A 17224-nucleotide genomic window follows, 5' to 3' on the forward strand; every position below is an offset into this window, starting at 1 on the left:
TCCGACTCTGTGTGACCCCAGAGATGAAATCCCCGTCCCTGGGATTCTTCAGGCAAGAACACTGGAATGGGTTGCCATTTCCTTCTCCAATGCATGAAAGTGAAAAGTGAAAGGGAAAGTCGTGTCCGACTCTTCACGACCCCATGGACTGCAGCCTACCAGGCTCCTCCATCCATGGGATTTGCCAGGCAAGAGTACTGGAGTGGGGTGCCATCATTCTCTTTAATATATTTTTCACCTCACACATAATAATTTTTAAGTCCAGGTGTCCTATTTGATTCTTTTTTATGTCTTTCATGTCTCTGCTTAACTTTCTAACATATATGATACAGATTAAATAATTTCATTAATTTCCTTGTCTACTGATTCTAACATTTGTTAGTTCTGGGTTGGTTTCTATGGATTGGTTTCTCTGTTATTATGGCTCATATTTTCTGCTGTTTTGCATGCCTGGTAAAATTTTGTGTGCCACTTACTATGGATTTTACTTCACTGGATGCTGGATATTTTTGTGTCCTATATGCTTGAGCTTTGTTATGAGGTGTAGTTATTTGGAAACAATTTGGTCCTTTCAGGTTTTGCTTTTTTTAGGCAGGACCAGAACAGTGCTCAGTCTCAGGCTATTTGTTCTCCACCACTGAGGCAAGACTCTTCTGTGTACTCTGCTCAGTTCCCCATGAATCTGGTCTGGCTGGTGGGAGTAAAATCTGTGAGCTCAGGGTACTCCTGATCTTTTCTGGCCACTCTTTCCTCAGCCTTGAGCAGTTCCCTACACACATACTCTGATCTTACTCAGGGCCATACTTGACAGGGAGCTTCTGAAGATCTCCAGGTTCTTCTCTCTCCTGTTGATACTTTGTTCTGTGAACTGTAGCCACCTTGGTCTCCCCAAGTACTTTGCACTACCTCCTCAACTCTGACTAACCAGCTCTGCCTGGGTTTCCTCTCCTTGCACTGACGCCTAGAACTCTCTCAAGGCAGTAAGTTGGGCAGTCATAAGGCTCATCTCTTTGTTTCCCATCTCAATCTCTGCCTTCCTTGCCTGATGTCCTTATGTGCAAAACATTTTTATACCTTTTGGCTGTGTGTTGAGGTCTTACTGCATCTACTCATTGCCACACATGGGCTTTCTCTAGTTGCAGTGAGCAGGGGCTACTCGATTGCAGTGCACTGGCCTCACTGGTGGCATCTCTCTTGTTGCGGAACACGCGCTCTAGGGCACTTGGGCTTCAGTAGCTGCAGCACTCAGACTCAGTAGTTGTGGCTTGCAGGCCCTAGAGCGCAGGCTCGGTGGTTGTGACACACGGGCTTAGTTGCTCCACAGCATGTGAAGTCTTCCTGGTCTTCTGCCTTAGCAAGCAGATAGCCTTTTACCACCAGGGAAGTCCTGGGTTTCTTTTGTCAATCCAGCCTCTTATTTCATCTTGGCTGAAAGCAAAGTCATTTTCACTAATTTTCACAAAGCTGAAAGCAAAGTCATTTTCACTAATTTTAAGTAACAGCTTTTCAAAATTATGTCAGTGGTGTTTTTGAATGAAAAAAGTATACCCAACAAATATACCATAACCAAAATAAGTACTGAGTGCTTAAATTATCTCTTTATAAATCCAAGACCAGAGTCCTCTCTAAATCCATAACACCCAGCCTGAGGACCTGCTTCAGTGCTTTCCTGTCATCCTTTATAAAGTGAAATATTCATCAAATAAAGCAATTCCCTTAAAAGGTTAAAAATGTAAGTTTTTTGGATAGGTAAAACTTAAACTTAGCAGCCCACACTTAGGGACCAAAACTGTTATGGTCACGTGAGTGTCATGCTGTTTGTTCATAAGCAGATGCCTACCTCCAGGTGAGAAGTGCCTTCCACCCCTAGGATTCTGCCCTCCTTGTGTATGCCAGACCTTAGACAAACAAAGATGGGGACTCTAGGCACCTGAAACATCCCCATCCTCTCCCTGTGGTCTTTGAACAACTCTTAGTATCACCAACTTAAAAATGTTCTCTAAGCATAGTATTCGGAGAAATAACTGAGGCCTAGTTATAACTTTTTATCTAACTGCTTGTCTGTCTGGTTTAATAACTTGGTGTTTATGTTTTTAGGAACATAGCTACAGTGTGATGGACAGCCCAAAGAAACTTAAGCATAAATTAGATCATGTGATCAGTGAGCTAGAGGATACCAAGAAAAGTCTGCAGAATGTTCTAAACCGAGAAAAACGTTTCCAAAAATCATTGAGGAAGACAATCAGGGAATTAAAGGATGAATGTCTCATCAGTCAAGAAACAGCAAAAAGACTGGAAGCTTTCTGTTGGGACTGGTGTCAGGAGAGCATAGAACAAGACTATATTTCATGAAATAATTTCATGTTATGTTCTACTTAAAATTGGTAAAATTGATATTGGCTTTTAAGGAAATAATTCTCATTTACCATCATTAAATGATGTCCATCATTCCATCATTTAGAGTGCCCTTTGGGTCCTCTGCAACCTGATGCATTAGAGTTATTATCCAAAGGCTTTTTTTAAAAGATACGCAAAATTTTGTGCTAGTTATCATGTTTTGGAGTAACTTCTGAGAGTTATGTTTTTATAGGCCTAAACTATATGGGCTTCCCTGCTGGCTCAGAGGTGAAGAATCTACCCACATTGCAGGAGACCTGGGTTCAATCCCTGGATTGGGAAGATCCCCTGGAGAAGGAAATGGCAACCCACTCCAGTATTCCTGCCCAGAAAATTCCATGGACAGAGGAGCCTGGAGGGCTACAGTTCACGGGATCACAAAGAGTCAGACATGACCGAACAGTGAACACTTTTAGACCTAAACTAGTACCAGGTCACTATTTTAAAATGTTAAGAGATCAAGAAAATTCTGTAGGACTAAGGAAATGATTTTAGATCAGCTACATTAAGCTCTAGTAGTCGAAAGTGGACACTTAAGCAGCATCAGATTTTTGGCTTCAAAGGAGTATCTTTGCTTATAATACATGTCCATCTAGAATCCAAATCAAGGTGCTTTTATTATCAATAACACCAAAAGATGTTTTTACAAGGCATCCCATGGTAGTAACCTTGAGAACAACATAAGGTGCAGATCTTTTGGCCTTTAAGGTTGTTCAGAGCCAAGTTAAGAAGACCCCTGATGAGGTCTTATTTTTTCAATACAGTACATCATTTCTCCTCACTAGGAGCACTTTGATGTAAACCAGCATCGCTTTAACACATTTTTAAAGAGGATCATAAATCTGATTTTTAAATGGTTACTGACAGTTCTTCTGAACATTTTGTTTCATGACTGTTATTTCATCATAAAGGTATATCTCCAAAATCTGAATGCCAGTAGTAACTGGATACTTTTAATGTTGTTTTGTATTTTACAGAAAGTAGTATTACTAACATTTTTTTAAGGTATAAAATACAGAAAAAAACATTAAAAATAATGATGTGGCTCTTCTAGTTAAAATAGGAATTAAAAAGAGGGTTATAATATTTTCCTTTAATTAGGAGACAAGATTGCTCTCCAAGATTTCATTTAGAGAAATAGATAAGCAACAATTTTAGAATAGCTTCTTACTGAATTTACAGATGAATAACTTTTAGTTATTTTCTGACTGATCCAAGAGTCAGAAATTTAAGTTTATCTCCTAATTTCTTAGTAAAAACAACTGAAATTAGTCATAAATACTGTGCATTAGAATAAAAAGTACTAGCCCCAAAGCAAGTTCTACTTTGAAGCATATGTATATACGTAAACTCCATTCATATGTGTGTGCTATAATAGTTAGAATTTGAATATCAGTTATTTCAATATGTTAACTAGAAATGAACTGCATTTTGTGTTAAAATGTTCATTATAATTTTATTTGTGTTACATTAATATCAGTAAGGATACAGTCGCTTGAATTTTTTATATTCAAGAAATATATAATGCATGTTATATTTTTATGTAAGATTCCAAACCTTCCCACTAAATGGGATTTTACCCACATTTGAAAGATTAGCATTATGCTAAGAAATCATTGAGGTGCTATCTTTTTACTACCTTTAAAGTATTCTTTAGCTACCTATTATTTATTTGAGTTATTTAATTGTGCATTCATGGTGGACATGCTAATAGAAGTTTGGTATGATCTTAGGTTTTTAAAGTCAGTGGGCAATGGAGAAAAATAAAAGGATAGATCCAAACACTGCGTCCAAATTCTAGATCTCTCCTGGCTGCTTAAAATAAATCAAGCCCAGTAGACCTTTCCGAGAATCAGTTCCCAGTTTCTGCCACTATCATCACAGTTACCACAGTCACTTTTATTACTGGTATTCCGTGTTCATAGTGAACTAAGATTTTGTCTTCTTTTTCACTGGTCTCACTGTCATTGAGAAAGAGTGAGCTGTGGGCAAAGTATTGCTATCGTCAAGAATCCAGAGCTGCCCATTTGCCCTTACGGAGAAAGGATTACCAGTAGAAATGTGACATAACTAGAGTCCTCCCCACCTACCATCCAGACAAATGCCTGAACGTGTACACATACCTCAGTTCCCTATAGCTCAGATATAAAGAATCTGCCTTCAGTGCAGGAGACCTGGGTTCAATCCCTGGGTCAGGAAGATCCCCTGGAGAAGGAAATGGCAACCCACTCCAGTATTCTTGCCCGGAGAATCCCATGGACAGAGGAGCCTGGTGGGTTATAGTCCATGAGATCGCCAAGAGTCAGACACGACTGAGCAACTAACACACACACACACTGTTCCCAGAGATTCCAGCTTAGCCTGAGGACGAGCCATCCTGTGCAAAACAGAACCAGGCACCCCTCACCCCCATCCGGAGGATCCTTAAGCAGCCAAGGTCAACCTAAGGGTTTCACTTTGCTTTCAAGCTTACAATAGCCTCTGGATCCTGGAGCAAACCATTACACCAGTTCAACCTCAGCACCAAATCAGGTACAGTGGACTTGATACAGTGTTTTTCTCATATCAAGTTCAAACCTCTGGAAATAGACTTTGGTTGCTAAAAGATAATCACAATTATACCATTGTCATTAATTTGAGAAAAGATGAAATTATTAATATTTATATATATTTAGTCTTAATAAAAAGATAAAAGAAATAATTGAGAGTAAAGAATCCATTATGTATTTGAAAAATAAAATATTTTTTCTAGTAATGTGCTCTATGTTGGTTTTATACACTCAGTTCAATAAAATGAACAGCGAAAAATCAAGAGTATGTATACAGTGGTTTTGCTTTCATTTCGCCTGCATTTTTCCCTCTACCAATAACTCTGCTGTCTTTTAGAGTCTGCTAGATTAGGTAACCCAGGTGGCAGGCCTGCTTCCACCACAGTATGCATCTGCCATAGACCCCTTTCAGCCCTCTCCTTTCAGCCTCACTCAAAACTGGCAGCCTTCATGTTACCAGCAAGGGCAGTATTCTTAGATTTGAAATGTGCTACCATCAGAACCTAGAGATGCTTATTAAGCATCATGCTTCCTTATTCCTAGTGGGGGCTTCCCTGGTGGCTCAGACAGTAAAGCGTCTGCCTACAATGCGGGAGACCGGTGTTCAATCCCTGGGTTGGGAAGATCTGGAGAAGGAAATGGCAACCCACTCCAGTATTCTTGCCTGGAAAATCCCATGGACGGGAGAATCTGGTAGGCTATAGTCCATGGGATCACAAAGAGTTGGACACGACTGAGCAACCTCACTTCACTTCCCTGGTGGCTCAGCTGTTAAGGAATCCACCTGCAATATGGGAGACCTGGGTTCAGTCCCTGGGTTGGGAAGATCTGGAGAAGGGAACAGCCAATATTCTTCCCTGGAGAATCCCATGGACAGAGGAGCCTGGCAGGCTACAGTCCATGGGGTCGCAAAGAGTCAGACAAAACTGAGCAATTTTCACATTCACATTTCACATTCATAGTGGGAGATAGAAGTTGTACTACTAAATTTGTCTTTTATTCAGAAGGGATGGTCTAGCGTGCCCCTGGTCACTGGACTCCTCCCCTACTCCGCCTCAGATTTTCCTTGTGTGGTTTAGTTGGCTAAATCATGTCTGACTCTTTGCGACCCCGTGGACTGCAGCATGCCAGGCTTCCCTGTCCATCACCAACTCCCAGAGCTTGCTCAAACTCATGTCCATCAAGTCGGTGATGCCATCCAACCATCTCATCCTCAGTCATCCCCTTCTCCTCCTGCCTTTCCCAGCATCGGGGTTTTTTCCAATAAGTCAGTTCTTAGCATCAGGTGGCTAAAGTATTGGAGCTTCAGCTTCAGCATCAGTCCTTCCAAAGAATATCCAGGACTGATTTCCTTTAGGATTGACTGGTTTGATATCCTTGCAGTCCAAGGGACTCAAGAGTTTTCTCCAACACCACAGTTCAAAAGCATCAATTCTTTGGCACTCAGCTTTCTTTATGGTCCAACTCTCACATCCATACATGACTACTGGAAAAATCATAGCTTTGTCTGTACTGACCTTTGTCAGTAAAGTAATTTCTCTGCTTTTTAATATGCTGTGTAAGCTGGTCATAGCTTAGCAAGAGTCTTTTAATTTCATGGCTGCAGTCACCATCTGCAGTGATTTGGAGCCCTCAAAAATAAAGTCTGTCACTGTTTCCATTGTTTCCCCATCTATTTGCCACGAAGTGATGGGACTAGATGCCATGATCTTAGTTTTCTGAATGTCGAGTTTTAAGCCAGCTTTTTCACTCTCCTCTTTCACTTTATCAAGAGGCTGTTTGGTTCCCCTTCACTTTCTGCCATAGGGTGGTGTCACCTGCATATCTGAGGTTGATATTTCTCCCAGCAATGTTGATTCCAGTTTGTGCTTCATCCAGCCTGACATTTTCTCCTGGCAATGTTGATTCCAGGTTCTACTTCATCCAGTCCTGCATTTCACATGATGTACTCTGCATATAAGTTAAATAAACAGGGTGACAGTATACAGTTTTGATGTACTCTTTTCCCAGTTTGGAACCAGTTCACTGTTTCATGTTCAGTTCTAACTGTTGCTTCTTGACCTGTATACAGGTTTCACGGGAGGCAGGTAAGGTGGTCTGGTATTCCCATCCTGTTAAGAATTTTCCACAGTTTGTCATGATCCACACAGTCAAAGGCTTTGGCATAGTCAGTAACAGAGAAGTAGATGTGTTCTGGTGTGGTAGACCCCTGAATTTCATGAGTTTCATCTCACCCTCTAGAGCATACTTTATCAAGTCTTCAGATTTACTAGTCACAGCTTGCTCATCCCATTTGATTAACATAATCTGTCAATATAGTGATTTTCTATAGAATGTCTACATGGTCTAGGTCTCTTTCAATTAGAGGCAAGAGAGTTATAACCTAGGCTGTTAATGTTGCTTTTTGTTAGTTCCATGTTAATATGATCTGTTTTCTGATCCTGTTTGTGTGTGTGTTTTTTTAGTAGGGATGGTAAAGCAGGCACCCAGCTGATCACTGAGTCGCCTACCGTGCACCCAGAGCCATGTTAATCGACTCTAGCAAGATGTCACAGCTGGCACTCGGCCATTGTCAGGCCTACTCCTTGGTTGAATTTGCTTTAGGCCTCTGTCATCCTGCAGCCTCTGTCTAAATTTTGCAGGAGCCAGAGTGGTGAATTAAATGGAGATAAAATGGGAACCACTTCTCCTACATCCTGTAAGATCTGTAAAAGTTTTACCAACCCCACCCACAAATCAGAAGCCAAGGGGTCTGAAAAAAGGGATTAACATAACAGGCCTGAGACTGCTATCCTTAGAAAGGCCTGACTGTAGAATTGACTCTCGGCTAGCATCTGGGAATTTGGATTTCAGGAGGATTTCCATCATTCCCTAACTGATAAGAGGGCCTCTCTGTGCCTTAAGAGTTTGTAGATACAATGTGGTTTATGAAGAACACCTGCTTTCCTTCTGGGAGTCTGGAATTTGACAATGTTTTAGGCAAAGAGTGCCCATATAACCAGCCTCCAGTAAACCTTATACACTGAATCTTTCATGAGCTTCCCTAGTAGAGTTTCATACATGTTGTCACAATTCCATGCTACACTGAAATGACTCTTGGAGGATTACACCTGATTACCTCCAGACTTGCTTCCTCAAACTTCATTTCACCACACTTCTAACACTCAGGAGAAACAACGATGCCCACACTCCCACATCCCTTACCTTCCTCCCAGCTGTACTTCCAATCACAGAAGTATACCCGATGCAAAGCAGGAGCTGGAAGAGATGAAATTAGCAGAAGAAAACATTGGATCAGGACCAAGGAACCCAGGAGCAGTAGCCAGATACAACCTGTAATAAGAACCACATGGGGGTCCATAACAAGCACCAGTAACAGCAGTTTAAGAGGAAATGCTGAGAACTTAGCACAATCAACACGTATTTTTCAAGTTTCAGGAACTGAATGCCAGAAAATACACTAGGCCCTAGATAACCAATAGAGAAAACACCAGTTCCTGTCCTCAAGGTTAGAGACTAGTAGGAAGTTCCAAAAGCAATAATCTGAGAATGCCAAGGAGTGTATTTCAGGAGAGTGGGCTCCCTGGTGCCTTTCTCCTCACTGTGCACTGCTTTATTATTAATAGTAGATGCACATGTGCAATAGAATTCATACCACAGTATCTTAAAGTTTAAGTGTTTGAGTCTCGGTCTCCTTCATTTAATATTTACTTCAGCTGGTGGCTCAGCTGCTAAAGAATCTGCCTGCAACACGGGAGACCTGGGTTGGATCCCTGGGTTAGGAAGATCCCCTGGAGAATAGAACGTCTACCCACTCCAGTATTCTGGCCTGGTGAATTCCATGGGCTGTGTAGTCCATGGGGCCGCAAAGAGTCAGACATGACTGAGTTACTTTCACGTTCACTTTTTAGGCACATAAAGAAATTTATAGACTAGCAAATTTAACATCATAACCCATTGAGTGTGCTGCTTTCAAAGCCCCATACAGTATTGTGAGGGATGCAAAGATGACAAGGTGAAGGCATACGCAGCCTACAGGGATGCACACATATATGACGCAAACAGAAGTAAGCAAGGTGGCAGGACCGTGGCAATTAAAGTAGGTGACTGTGGAATGTATGGAGCCTCCAAGCTCCAAAATGGAACTCAAGTGTGTCGATGTAGACACTTTTAAAGTTCTGTCACAGGACTGGGACTCTATTAGCAGTGTCCTCAGATGTAAGAGTAGGAGACCAAACCACCTGGGGAGAATCAAATAGACCCAGGTTCAAGTCTCAAGCCTGCCGGTTTACAACATATGGGACCTGGGCCAAGTTACCGAACCTCTATGAGCATTCACAAAGTGGACCGTATACCTTCCTCATCAATATAATTGATGAGAATTATATTTAACTGGTTGTAAAACATAGACCATACAATGAGCTTTCCATGCATTGTTTTTCTTTCTTTAAATCCTATGGCAAGATAATGGGGAAAGGAGATAAGAACAGGAAGAAGGGCAGAGCACAAGAGGGGAGAAATGCTCTTGATAGGGAATAAGAGTAGTACAAGCAGCAGTGGCCAGGTGATCTATTTGTGCCTTAAACAAACCTTCCCTCTCTGTGGCAGCTCAAGGACGAGCAAGGAACATCGTCCCACTGAAAGTCAGGAAAATTTTATTTAATCACATCCTCCCATGTCAACTCTGAAAAATCACTTAATCCATCTTAGATATGTCTCATTCACTCATTCATTCATTCATTCCATTTCATAAAGCACTTGAGACAGTGCTACTCATCAAGTGGTTCAGAGACCAGTGTCCAAGTAAAGGAGTTCACATAAGAAAAGAAGTCAACTACATTGCCAAGCCCATTATTTAGTCAACATATTTTCATAGTAAGATTTTCTCCATGAATAAAGCAATGTGTTTTAGGATATATTTGTTTTTTGGCCAGAGCATGCGAGATCTTTGTTCCCCAACCAGGGATTGATCCATACCCCTTGCCTTGGGAGCATGGAGTCCCACTGGACCACCAGGGAAGTCCCACTGAAACTACGTGTTGATCTACATTCTAGGACAAGTACCTCATCTCACTCTGACCTGGCTACTTTGAGTTAGCACTGTCTCATAGTATCTGGTCACTTAGTAAATAGATACTTTGATTAGCAAGGTGAAAAGACAGCCTTCAGAATGGGAGAAAATAATAGCAAATGAAGCAACTGACAAACAACTAATCTCAAAAATATACAAGCAACTCCTGCAGCTCAATTCCAGAAAAATAAATGACCCAATCAAAAAATGGGCCAAAGAACTAAATAGACATTTCTCCAAAGAAGACATACAGATGGCTAACAAACACATGAAAAGATGCTCAACATCACTCATTATCAGAGAAATGCAAATCGAAACCTCTATGAGGTACCATTACACGCCAGTCAGAATGGCTGCGATCCAAAAGTCTACAAGCAATAATTGCTGGAGAGGGTGTGGAGAAAAGGGAACCCTCTTACACTGTTGGTGGGAATGCAAACTAGTACAGCCACGATGGAGAACAGTGTGGAGATTTCTTAAAAAACTGGAAATAGAACTGCCTTATGATCCAGCAATCCCACTGCTGGGCATACACACTGAGGAAACCAGAAGGGAAAGAGACACGTGTACCCCAATGTTCATCGCAGCACTGTTTATAATAGCCAGGACATGGAAGCAACCTAGATGTCCACCAGCAGATGAATGGATAAGAAAGCTATGGTACATATACACAATGGAGTATTACTCAGCCATTAAAAAGAATACATTTGAATCAGTTCTAATGAGGTGGATGAAACTGGAGCCTATTATACAGAGTGAAGTAAGCCAGAAAGAAAAACACCAATACAGTATACTAACGCATATATATGGAATTTAGAAAGATGGTAACAATAACCCTGTATACGAGACAGCAAAAGAGACACTGATGTATAGAACAGTCTTATGGACTCTGTGGGAGAGGGAGAGGGTGGGAAGATTTGGGAGAATGGCATTGAAACATGTATAATATCATGTATGAAACGAGGCGCCAGTCCAGGTTCGATGCACAATACTGGATGCTTGGGGCTGGTGAACTGGGACGACCCAGAGGGATGGTATGGGGAGGGAGGAGGGAGGAGGGCTCAGGATGGGGAACACATGTATACCTGTGGCAGATTCATTTTGATATTTGGCAAAACCAATACAATATTGTAAAGTTTAAAAATAAAATTAATTTAAAAAATAAAATAAATAAAAACAGGTGAAATATAAATTAAAAAAAAAAAAAAGGAAAGCTAAATAGATACTTTGAACTTAACCATGGCTCCATGGCTCCACAGAGTCCCCAACAGATTTGTGTCAGATAATAAATTTCCCAAATCCTTGTGGTAGAGCTTGTGCTGTTGAAAAAAAATACCTAAGATCACATCTGCCTCGGCAAATCTAGGTCTCATGCTTTTTAAAACGGACATGTTTTATTAAACAGAGATAGTGAAGCATACTCTGTTAGTGCAGGACACTAACCACAAATACTGGAGATGAGCACCTTGTGGAGACGGGCACCAGCTGCAGACTTGCCAGCAAAGTGTACTCAACATACAATTTAAGTAGAAGCAAAAGGTATCAGTGCTTATAAAAGAGGTAGACTTTATAATGGTACACAAAGTGTTGCCAGCCTATACAGCTGAAAGGAACTACCTCTGAAATCCTGAGCATTTAAAAAAAATGTTTTGGCTGCAACTCTCTCTCTCTGACACTTGTGGGTAGGTCTTAAGAGTATTGAGATGTACGTTTCACCTTTCTGTGGCCTTCACCATTATCTGGATATATCCTTGTTGAAAGGATACGAAATGATGTTAGCCAGCAATAAAATGTGGCTATCCCAAGGATCCAGCCCACAAAGTGCCATAGGGACCAGAAAACTAGAATGAAATGAAGATAAATTCTACAATTTAAACCTAAAAACAATTTCAGCAAGCTACTTTTAAATGTACCTTACGGCAAATGCACTCTGCATGCGCCCTATGGGAGGATTGTTTATAAGAGCACAAAATGGAAACGAATTCAAATTCCATCAGGCAGAGAATCGATAAATAAAACTATGGTGCACCCATACAAGGCAATAGTAAGCAACAATTCAAAAGAAAGAGATCCATCTATATGAATTGGCATGTGAAGAAAAGACATTTAAGTGAAAAAGAAATAATTTAGAACGCAACTCAAAATATTATCCCATTTATAAAAAAATTTTTAAACCCATATGCAAAACAATTTTTGAGTGTGTGTGTGTGTGTGTGTGTAAATACATAGAAAAAGGAATAGAAGGATATGTGGCAAATTGTTAAAAAGTGGTTAATTATTGGACTTCCCTGGTGGTCCAGTGGTTAAGAATCACCTTCCAATGCAGGGTACATGAGTTCCATCCCTGGTCAGGGAACTAAGATCCCACATGCCGCAACTAGAGAGAAGCCCACACCCTGCAGCAAAGAGCCTGAGGGCCGCAACTAAGACCCAATGCAGCCTAAACAAGTAAATAAAATGTTTAAAGTGGCTGGTTCTATACAGAAGGAAGAAAATATTTCCAGTAGGGTAGAGGGAGTGGGAAAAGAAAGAAGGTGTGGGGAGAAGGAGAGAGAGAAAGGAGAGGGAAGGAAAGAACAAGTTTTAACAGCATTCTACAAATTTAAATCAAAGCCATGCCATTTCTGAAAAAACTAGTAGCTGCTTGTCACCATTACCCTCATCATCTCCTGGAGACATTGGTGAATGTTAGATACAAGTCTTAAAGTATTACCATTTCCTGTAATTCCTGAATATTTCAAAGAACTCTCTCAAACCCCTGCCAGCTTAACTACTGCAGTTTATAGAAACCATTGTCTGGGTAAGTATGATGACAAGATTTTAATTAGCTTGCCTATGACTAGCCACCTAGCAGAAACCTAAAGAAAACCGCCTTCATTCCTGTTGAGAACCTTCCCATTCAGCTTTCCAACTGACTCAATACCTCAGAAAATTAAAAAACAGGACTTCAAAGTACTGCTGTGTGAGAGGTATTGCACACGCTCACAAGTCACAATTTTCATAAATCCTCATGTTCTGCCTTTTCTTAGTTTTGTTTCAGATATCCAGGTTCTAGAAGAAACGTTTGTCTGAAACAGAAAGTTATTATTTTTTCAAGAGTAATTATAGTTGATATTTACATAGCCCCAATTTCCACTGAAAGTGTTTAAATGGCATTAACTCATTTAAACTCACAACAACCCTGTGAGGTACGCACTATTATTATTCTCATTTTATAGAGGAGAAAATTAAAGTTGGGTAATTTGCCCCTTGGTCTTACAGCTTGTATAATGATACATATTCTCACAAAGAGATACATTGTTATCAACCCCAATCTACAACCCAGAGATTTCAATTCACTAAATACTGAATTGCTCACTGAAAACACCTAAAGGCCAGACTTCACTCCTGAATGGAAATTCAGGAGTTCAAACTGGGGCAGTTTACGGTTGAAGGATAAAATCTATACGCACCCTGTGTCTGAAGCTGGGGAAAGCCCATAGTGACTCATCACCGCAACCTGGATCTGTCTGATGCTACTGCCAGGCATAAACAGGGCGGCTGAGCACACAGGATGAAGTCACCTGACCGCATTCGTAGCCAAGACACTCAGGTATCCACAGCTTCCACCTGCGGGGAAGTCTGTCTAGTCACCCGGCTTCTCTCAGCTCTCAGGAAGAACGCATGGAATGATAAAAAGAATCATCTTAATTTCTTCAAAGGCCTTACCTTACCCAACCACTGGAACTGACATAGTTTTCTACTCCCTATTTCTATAGTTTGTAAGCACATACAAGAATATAAAAATTAATAGCTCTTCTTTCCATTTAACAAGCAACACTAGACTAGAATCTTTATTCTCTATGCGATTTACTACCGTAAGACTGTGCTGGTAATACTTTAGAATCAATCTTACCATACCGCATGCAGTGCACTGGGTATGGCCGCAGGTATAGCTGGATCCAGGGGGTCAAATGATGTCAGAATCTGCTCTCTCTCCAATCGGTTTTATTGAGCAGACTCTCTTTGTGTAGGTATGTCTCTCCCCAACTTCAAGTCCAAAGGCAAAATTTATGTGCCTCTTTTCCAGTCACTTATACAAAAGTTCCAGGATTGGTTTTGACTGGGCCCCAGTTGATTTGGCTTGAGTCAAATGCCCAACCCTAAACCAATTTCTGTGGCCAGAGAAAAGCAATGTGATTTGCAAGTGTAGGATACAGACAATCCTGAAGCCAGGGAACTTAGGCTAATCAGTAGCACTGGGCCAGATGTTGGGCAGGGCAGGCAAAAGATAACAGCAGTGGGACTCAGAGCAGTGTTGTCTCTGAGAGGTGTGAATAGTGGGGATATGGCTTCAGAGTGGAGGTTTTAGTAAATCTTTTCGTGTACTTTGTCTACCAGGATAAGGCGGGAAGGTGTAGGAGTATTTTGGTCCTTATGACAGTGATAGATAAAGATACCTTTAAATGCACAATTTGGTTAACTGGGAAACATACAGAATCATTTCATCATTCTATTTGACCTAGAAATTAGATTCTGTTTCTGATCTTATGACAGACTGGTTTTCCAGCTCATCGTGGGCCAGATTCATTCACATTCATTCATCCATATGTTCATGCATTCATGCAGGCCAGAAGAATCCACTAAGAGTCTGCCATGTAGGAAGCACTGGGGTCACCCTGAAATCAATGGTACCCTAGAAGGGGAATCTCTGAAAGAGCATCCAACCCCTTCTCTCCCTATCAGCTGTCATTCTCCCCACCAGCCCTGCAAAGTAGGTCCATGGGGCTCTGACATCATAAACCCAAATACACCCCTCACCCAGCTTAAATCATTATTAAACATGGACAATCTTGCTTCATCTATACTCCCACTCCCCATCCTCTGATTATTTTGAAGTAAATCCCAGACAACATACAACCTGTAAATATTTCAGCAACTATCTCTGAATCCATCTTTATCTTTTTGTTAAAATCATTTATCACTATCATATTTGCAATAATTACTTAATATCATCAAATATCCAGTCAGTGTTTACATTTCCCCAGTAGTATTTTCTTTAACAATTTGTTTATTTGAAGCAGGACCCAAATAAGGTCCAAATGTTGTAACTGTTTATGTGTCTTAAATCTCTTTTAATCTGTAAGTTCTCCCTCTACCTCTTTTTATTTATTTAAGCCTTGAAAAAAAATTTACGTTAACAACCAGCTTTTGTCCTACAGTGCATGCCTGAATTTTCAGGATACTTTCACAGAGCCTTTATAACAATAAGCTGACAACCAGAGGGTCAGAGTCCACCTAGCACAGCGATTAGAGTATGAATTCCAGAGCCTAACTGCCCGTGTTCATATCAAGGCTCTGCCACTTAATAGTCACATGAACTGACCTCTCTGTGCCTCAATTTCCTCATCTTTAAGTGGGGTTCACAATAGTACCTTCCTCATTGGGTTATTTTGAGAATTAAATGGCTTGATGTATGCACAATAATTAGAATAGTGGTGCACAGAACACAGCAAATGATACATTATACAGATGAAACTGAGTCAGTCAGGCTGACAGGTCCAAGGCCTCACAGCTAATGGGTGGCAAGGCAGAGACTAGCACCCTGATTTATCCCACTGGCTTGATACTGTTTCAGACCATTGATAAATGAAAGCTCTCACGGGGTGGGCATCACTCCGCCCCTGGCCAGGATGTTACTGCCTTTCTGTTGTTAAATCACTGGGATGACTTTAGGAAACTTCTCCAGGTCTCATCTCAGTCTCCAGATCCGCAAAGTGGTGGAGATGGAGATAAATCTCAGGTGCCTGCAATCCCTTTTAGGAGAAATCCCAGCAGAAGACGCCCTTAGCAAGCCTAGCAGGAGAGTCATACAGTCTGCTCCACGTTGGCGCCAACCACAGAAGCCTATAGATTCCCGAAAGGAGTGTGATCCACCCCCAGGCCTCCAGGAAATGAGCCTCGCAGCGCTAACCGCTACTCCCTCAGCCTGACTCAGGGGGCAGGCCGGTACCCATCACTCTCCCCAGGTTATCCGTAATCCTGACTCACGGCGGCCCTGATGGCAGCTTTCCGGCTTATTCACACGGCCAGGTAAGGGGAACGCCTCCCCCAGACAGCTTCAGCGGTTTCTGCAGCAGGAAACCAGCCTCATTGGACGTCTGTCGCGCCTTTGGTTACCTAAGGCCTGGCAGCAAAACAGGGACTTCATCTCATCAGGACTGCGGAGGTGAGTGAAGCTAGGTGCTGCTGATCATCCGCAAGCAGTCGTGCTGGGGTCCTTGAGCATGTGATAGGCGGCTCTGCAGAGTGCCCCTCAAAGCCGCAGACGGACATCCAGCAGTTCTCAACTTGTAGGGTCTGAACAACAACATGCAAATAAAGACCAGCAGTAAAGATATGTTAGAGGGACTTCCTGGTTGGTCCAGCTGCTAAAACTCCCCACTCCCAATGCAGGCCACCTGGGTTAGATTCCTGGTCAGGGAACTAGATCCCACAGGCCGCAACTAAGATCCAGCGTAGGGCTTCCCTGGTAGCTCTCTGAAAAAGAATCTGCCTGCTAATGAAGGAAACACGGGTTTGATCCCTGGTCCTGGAAGATCCCACATACGATGGAGCAACTAAGCCCATGTGCCACAACCACCGTGCTCTAGAGGTTGGGAGTTGAAATTCTGGAGCCTGGGCACCCTAGAGCCTGTGGTTGCCAACAAGAAGAAGCCACTGCAATGAGAAACCGGCACAGCATAACTGGAGAGTAGACCCCTACAACTAGAGAAAAGCCCACAGGCAGCAAGGAAGACCTAGCACAGCCAAAAATAAATCATTTTTTTAAAAGACCCTGCTCAGCCAAATAAATAAATAATAAAAGTTTGTTTAAAAGATATGTTAGGATTTTCTGTCGAATAAAAATTCGATGAGGGACTTCCCAGGCAGTCCAGTGGTTAAGACTCCATGCTTCCAAGGCAGGAGGCATGGGTTCCATCCTTGGTCAGGGAACTAAGATCCTGCATGCTGCTCAGTGCAGCCAAAAAAAAAGAATTGTATGAAACTTTAAACATTTTTGTTCCTTTTGAAGTTTTATTTCTTTACTTCATAAACTTCAGGACAACAAATGCAAACAGAAAAAAAAATTCTATTACCATTTTGCTTTTGTTACTTATTTTCATCAACATTTCAAATGAAAGGTCATCAGAAATCCAATACAAAAAGAAAGAGGAACAGAATAAAT

At 41.5% G+C, this 17224-nt stretch overlaps 1 protein-coding gene across 6 annotated transcripts in view; it reads left to right on the plus strand.

Annotated features, from left to right (window-relative positions):
• Nucleotides 1–5230, plus strand: part of THAP6 (THAP domain containing 6) — a 28482-nt gene extending 23252 nt beyond the window's left edge. For 3 of the 6 annotated variants that reach the window (XM_061420485.1, XM_061420491.1, XM_061420487.1), the window contains one exon: nt 2098–5227. In XM_061420485.1, coding sequence (XP_061276469.1) covers nt 2098–2352 — 255 coding nt within the window. In that variant the 3' untranslated portion in view covers nt 2353–5227. Of the gene's footprint in view, nt 1–2097 lie in introns of all 6 variants that reach the window. The other 3 variants (XM_061420486.1, XM_061420490.1, XM_061420488.1) reach the window with 2 other exon arrangements.
• The last annotated feature ends 11994 nt before the right edge of the window (nt 5231–17224 follow it).

This window comes from Bos javanicus, chromosome 6 (assembly GCF_032452875.1).
Source record: "Bos javanicus breed banteng chromosome 6, ARS-OSU_banteng_1.0, whole genome shotgun sequence".
NCBI lineage: Eukaryota > Metazoa > Chordata > Mammalia > Artiodactyla > Bovidae > Bos > Bos javanicus.